The sequence below is a fragment of the Bubalus bubalis genome, chromosome 11, assembly GCF_019923935.1.
Source record: "Bubalus bubalis isolate 160015118507 breed Murrah chromosome 11, NDDB_SH_1, whole genome shotgun sequence".
Classification (NCBI taxonomy): Eukaryota; Metazoa; Chordata; class Mammalia; order Artiodactyla; family Bovidae; genus Bubalus; species Bubalus bubalis.
Genome location: NC_059167.1, coordinates 36837111 through 36843110, shown reverse-complemented (window position 1 = coordinate 36843110; position 6000 = coordinate 36837111). Strand labels below are relative to the sequence as shown.

At 54.7% G+C, this 6000-nt stretch overlaps 1 protein-coding gene across 8 annotated transcripts in view; it reads right to left on the bottom strand.

The window, feature by feature from the left end:
- Positions 1–376: 376 nt before the first annotated feature.
- BMP4 (bone morphogenetic protein 4) overlaps positions 377–6000 on the bottom strand; it is a 230799-nt gene continuing 225175 nt past the window's right edge. For 2 of the 8 annotated variants that reach the window (XM_044924598.2, XM_025295059.3), the window contains 3 exons: positions 3918–4042; positions 2477–2803; positions 377–1516 (listed from right to left, as the gene is read on the bottom strand). In XM_044924598.2, the coding sequence (XP_044780533.1) occupies positions 660–1516; positions 2477–2660 (1041 nt within the window). In that variant the 5' untranslated portion in view covers positions 2661–2803; positions 3918–4042 and the 3' untranslated portion in view covers positions 377–659. Of the gene's footprint in view, positions 1517–2476; positions 2857–3917; positions 4043–4292; positions 5222–6000 lie in introns of those variants that run through there. The other 6 variants (XM_044924597.2, XM_044924596.2, XM_025295055.3 and 3 more) reach the window with 6 other exon arrangements.

The window sequence follows — 6000 nt, the reverse complement described above, 5'->3', positions numbered from 1 at the left end:
GCTGAGACTTCTACCCATCACACTCTGCTGGGACACACCTCTAACAGGTGAACAAAAGCAGAGGATATACAAGGAGCCCAAAACTGAGTCTTTAATCTGGCCTACTCCTTTCATCCCACTGTTTCTCCAAGGCATGTGCCATCCAGATGGGAGAGGGTGCGGCCTCCTTGTCCTTGTTAACATTAAACAGAAGTGGAGAGCAATTCACCCTGGCGATTCCCATCCTCCACCATCATTCTACTTCCTGTCTTCCAACTTAACCACCCCCAGGTACCACCCTCTGCTGTACCCCAACCCCACCTTAACAAAAAAAAATCTCCTCCAAAAGAGACGGAGTGTAAGAAAAGAGAAAGAATTGAAGATAAAAAGAACTTAGTTTACCTTTAAAATAATGACTCATTTTATTTTTTTCTTTTAATATGTAGTTATAAATATATTTTGTCAAAATATATGATCAATATGGTCAAAACATTTGCACGTAAAGTCATAAATAAGGTCAAGGTGAATGTTTAGATTTTTTTTTTCCTTTTTTTTTTTTTAAGATAAAAGTCCAGCTATAAGGAAGCAGTCTGTGTAGTGTGTGGGTGAGTAGTGGATGGGATGTGTGTGTGTGTGTGTGTGTGTGTGTGTGTGTGTGTGTCCCCAAGGAAGGCCTGATCTCAGCGGCACCCACATCCCTCCACTACCATCTCCTGATAATTTTTCAGAACCACCTTGTCATACTCATCCAGGTACAGCATGGAGATGGCGCTGAGTTCGGTGGGAACACAACAGGCTTTGGGGATACTGGAATTGACAGAGTTGACCAGGGTCTGCACAATGGCGTGGTTGGTTGAGTTGAGGTGGTCGGCCAGTGGAAAGGGGCAGTCTCCGTGGCAGTAGAATGCCTGGTAGCCCGGTGGGGCCACAATCCAGTCATTCCAGCCCACATCACTGAAGTCCACGTAGAGCGAGTGGCGCCGGCAGTTCTTATTCTTCTTCCGGGCCCTCTGTGGGTGATGCTTGGGGCTACGCTTGGCCCTCCGGCGTCGGGTCAAGGCATGTCCCCGGCCATCATGGCCAAAGGTGACCAGGAGGGGCCGGAGCTGGGCCCAATCCCCACTCCCTTGAGGTAACGATCGGCTAATCCTGACATGCTGGCCCTGGTGGGTCCGTGTCTGATGGAGGTGGGTCACCTCAATGGCCAGCCCATAGTTGGGCTGCTTCTCCCGGGTCCAGCGAAGGACTGCAGGGCTCACATCAAAAGTTTCCCACCGCGTCACATTGTGGTGGACCAGTCTTGTGTCCAGTAGTCGTGTGATGAGGTGCCCAGGCACCACTTCTGCCGGGGGCTTCATAACCTCATAAATGTTTATACGATGAAAGCCCTGCTCCCAGTCAGGGCCCTGGTCCACCTGCTCCCGGAAGAGTCGAAGCTCGGCAGACGAGATCACCTCGTTCTCTGGGATGCTGCTGAGGTTAAAGAGGAAACGAAAAGCAGAGTTTTCGCTGGTCCCTGGGATGTTCTCCAGATGTTCTAGGCACCATTGGGGAGGAAAAAAAAATAAAAGAACAGAGAAAAAAAGCCCATGAGCTTTTTCAGAGACTGCAAAGTCAAGAAATAGCTAAGAGTTGGGTGATGAGTAGTGAACTCTGTTTATATAGTGGAAGCCTATTTGGGAGAAATAAGCATACCTTTAATTTCACAGAGCAGATAAATGAGGCAGTGAGCAGACCAGCCAAGCCTAGCTAGCATTCAGCAAGCACCAAAGACAGAATCTCCCAACCTCCTTTACATGTCTAATAATTTCCATGTGTCAACTCCTTACTCCACCACCATCAGACTCCCCTTTTAAAGCCCTCTTGGCTTTGTGTACACAGTTTTCTTTACAAGTGGTTGTAAAGAAGAAGAGGGGCCAACAGAGCAGAGGCAGGAGGGAACATGCACACAGCCACCCTCTCCCTCTTCTTCCACTTTCGAGTATGTTACCAAACATTTCCCCAGCGATCTTGGAAACACAGAGCATGCCTTGTTGATCATGTTACAGAGAGGAAAATAAATTCCAACACAGTAATGATGCTGGTGGATTAATAACTCAGATTTACTTTGGAAAAGAAACATCCGCTAGGAAACATTCAGATCGGATTACAAGGCCCCTATTGAATAAACCTGACAAACACACAGCTGTAATATTAAATTCAGTAGGTGCTTTGGAAAAAAAAAAGGCAGAAAACCTGGCATAAAAGGCTTTGATATAGCAAAAACACACCGCAGGGACTAACCCACGTCTGAGTGGTGTCATTCCCTTCTTGCCGACCCCTCCCTTCCCTTCTGTCTCCAAAAAATAAATTCAGCCACAGCTCTGGAGACTCTTGAAGGTAAGCAGCTCTCTTTTCCCAGTCTCCTGGATTTGGGGCTCTGATGTAACCTGAACTCCTCGTCTTCCCACAGCTTCCACTGCCCCACCCCAGTCCAGATTCCAGGTAAGGGACTGACCTTCGTGGTGGAAGCTCCTCACGGTGTTAGCCCGACTGGCGGGGCGCTCAGGATACTCCAGACCGATGCCCTGGATCTGCTCTTCCTCTTCCTCCTCCCCAGACTGAAGTCTGTAAAGATCCCGCATGTAATCCGGGATGACTGCGCTCTTGCTAGGCTGCGGGCGGCGGCGCAGCCCGAACATCTGCAGAAGTGTGGCCTCGAAGTCCCGAAGGAGCTCATGGCTCTGCCCTGAGCGGCGTCCTCCCGCGTGGCCCTGAATCTCGGCGACTTTTTTCTTCCCCGTCTCAGGTATCAAACTAGCATGGCTCGCGCCTCCTAGCAGGACTTGGCATAATAAAACGACCATCAGCATTCGGTTACCAGGAATCATGGTGTCTCTGGGGAGGGGAGGAGGTGGAAGGGTAAAGAATAAATAAACACCAATAACTAGAGAGAAATAGAGATGTCTCTGCATAGGCGTGGAGAGCTACAGCTAGAGGGTCCAGAAGTAACACAGGTCAGAAAGATCAAGTTTGTGTCTTCCCCCGACACACACCCCCCACCACCACCACCAGCTGCAGCCATGCACGGCCTGAAAGTAGGAATTGCCCTGTAATTACTTGGTCTAACTTGTTTACAGTCAAATAACCCCAAATCAGATAGCCTCCATCCTGTTAATCTTTTTTTGTCCCAACTGCTATCTGAGCCATGATCTCAGCCTGGCTTCTTTAGGGATAAACAGTTAACAGTGAAAAGGTAAAGAAGGGTGGGGGAGGGAGAGTTCAAATGCCAGCGCTCTCCTCTCCACTTCAGACCTTCAGCCTCTCTCTCCCTTGTCCTCCACCCCCCTTCTTCCTCCGCCCTTCCTAGCCCGACTTCCACAACTTCCAGCTGGTTCGGAGGAGGGAGGGAAAGCAGAGAAGCAGGAGCAGGGTGAAGACACCGGGCGGCAGGATCTGGGAGCGTACCGAGTGGCCAGAGGGTTTATTTTACTGTGGCTGAGGAGTTTTGAAATGCCCAGCAAAAAGCATCTGATCGCGCCCTCTCGCTCACTCCCAGGGAAGGGGGTGTGGGAGGGGATGATTCCAAGGGCGACCTCTGTGAGTTTTGACAAGCAGCTAGGAGCGCGCCACAGGGGCACTGGGTGCTCCCAGTCATGTGGGGAGGGGGGCAGTCAACTCCCCCGACTGAGGACTTTCCGTTTGTTCAGCCCCTTCTCGCTCCCCTTTCTTGCAACGCAGTGATCAGAGAGAGAGCCAGTGGGAGCAAGCGGCACTTTAACCAGAACCGGTAGGCTCCGAGCGCAGTGGCTGCCCGGCCTAGAAGAAAGCGACAGCGCTGCCAGAAAGAAGAGTGTGGACTCTGGAAGGAAGGTCCGACGGGAGGGACACAAGGCGAGCGCGGGTGGGGAGGGCAGAGTGAATTCCCGGGAGGAGGGAAGGAAGAGGTGTCTACTCACTGACAGAAAACAAGGCATATAATAACAGTCCATGATTCTTGACAGCCAATCTTGAACAAACTTGCTGGAAAGGCTCAGAGGAGCTGCGGCAGTGCGTTGCTCTGGATGGCACTACGGAATGGCTCCTAAAATGAATATTTGAATATAATGAGACTGGCGCAGACGGACTCTGTTTTTCTTCCAGCCCCTATGAGTCACGTGAGCGCAGAGGCCCCGCCCCACGCACGGAGGAGCCCGCCCTCCCCGAGGCGGGCGGTGAAAGGGCCTGCGCGCCCGCCCCCGCCCCCAACCCCTCCCGCCCCCGCCCCCAACCCCTCCCGCCCGTGGCCCCACCCCCTCCCGGAGAGGCCAGCCTCCCCGCCCGCAGCCCCAAACCTCCAGCGGTCCGGGAGGAGCTCGCCGTGGCGCTCTGCGGAGCCCTCGGCGGGTGTCCGGCTGCGGCGCGTGGAGGACGTGGTCCTCGCCCCTACCTGTAGCCTTCGGGGCGTCGGGCTGGGCCCTCGTGCCAGCGGCCTGAAGCCAAGGGTCTGGGGAGTACCGTAGGGGCTGCGCCTTTTAGCGCGAGCCCGCCTCCAGTGGGGCCGGGATAGGGGCCCGCGGAGTTTCAGCCGCCGAAAGCCTCACCACCGAGGGTCATTTAAAAAGGAAAGCGCTGAGGGACACACAAACACACACGCCGCGCGCACCCCACTTCCTCCCCAGGGTCTCGGAGAGGCCAAATACTGCTCCCAGTGACAGCTAGTCACCCCCTGGCGAACGCCTGAGAATGTCGAGAAGAACTGGACAGCCGCTTTAGCTCCCAGCCCAAAGCTGCGAACCCTGTCGCGCGGGACGGGAGGGGGAGATATTTAGGCGGTTATAGGTGTGGGAAGGTGGTGAGAAAGCCGCCTCTAGGCTCCTTCTTCCCGTTCCTTTACGGAGAAAAACTCCGCACTACGGCGATCCCCCGTCAAGCAAAGCAAATCCCCAAAGTGGTCGGCGGGCCATTCAAGGCACGGCGGCGGGCGCAGGGATGCAAGGCTCGCGACAGACTCGAAAAGAGGCATCTCCTGAGAAAAGGCGCATCACATGTTTCAGGTCTCAAGGTCGCGGAGGTTTTACAACTCCCGACCCGCCGCAGAAAGGAAATCCCACCGCATTCCCAGGAGTCGTGAAAACCGTGAACAGCTTTCGGCCTGCGCTCGACCTCTGCGTCTGCGTCTCTCTTTCTCGCTCTCTCCCCAGCTCGTCTTTTTTAAACCACTACTCCTCCCCCGCCACTTCCTCCCCCACCCCCTTCCTCCTTTGCACCAGCTGCAGAGTCGCAGCAAATATTTCTTCAAGAATTTTACCAACCCACAGCTCAAGGAATTACTAGGGTTCTGATTCTAGCCAAAGATGCTGCATGCGTGGGTCGCTCAGCACAGGGGCCTTAAAAGAAGAAGAAGAAGAAGAAGGGAAAAAAAAAAAAAAAAACCTGACCTACCAACTGCGGCAGCCCGGGGCCTTTTCAAAATCCTGACCCACGCAATTCTGCGGCAGCCCGGCCCGCCCCAGGGTCCCGAGTCCCACGATTCCCGCTGCAAAGCGCAGGGCACCGGCTGCCCTTTCCTGGGGCTGTTCCCAGATGCTGCTTCGGGTCGCTTCAGAGCTCAAGGGCTCAAGTTGCCCACCTCACTCTCCCTCGCAAACTTGGGGGCACTTGGAGGAAGAGGGGGAAAGGATCAAGCGCTTAGCCCTCTCTCCGGCCGCGGTTGCCCAGCGCCGCCAGACACCGCGCTGGCCGAGTTGCGGAGGCCGCTGGCGCCCCTGCGCGACGGTCCACACCCGGCGAGAGTCGCGCTGCTTTTTGACCGGCTTTAGGTTTTCCCGCTCCCGAGCCACGGCTGGGGCTGACTGCGAAAGGGTTTGGAAGAGCAAAGAGTTTTGAGACGCTTAGACCCCTCAAAATGCCCGCGGGAGGAGCTCCAGAAATGGGAAAAGCAGACGAAGGGCCGGTCCCCGCGGGCGAAGGGACAGTGGAAAGGGCGGGAGCCCCGCAGTCCCCAGACCATCCTCCGACCCTAAGAATCTTCCAGGGCGCCGCGCGAGAGCGCGCTGCGCT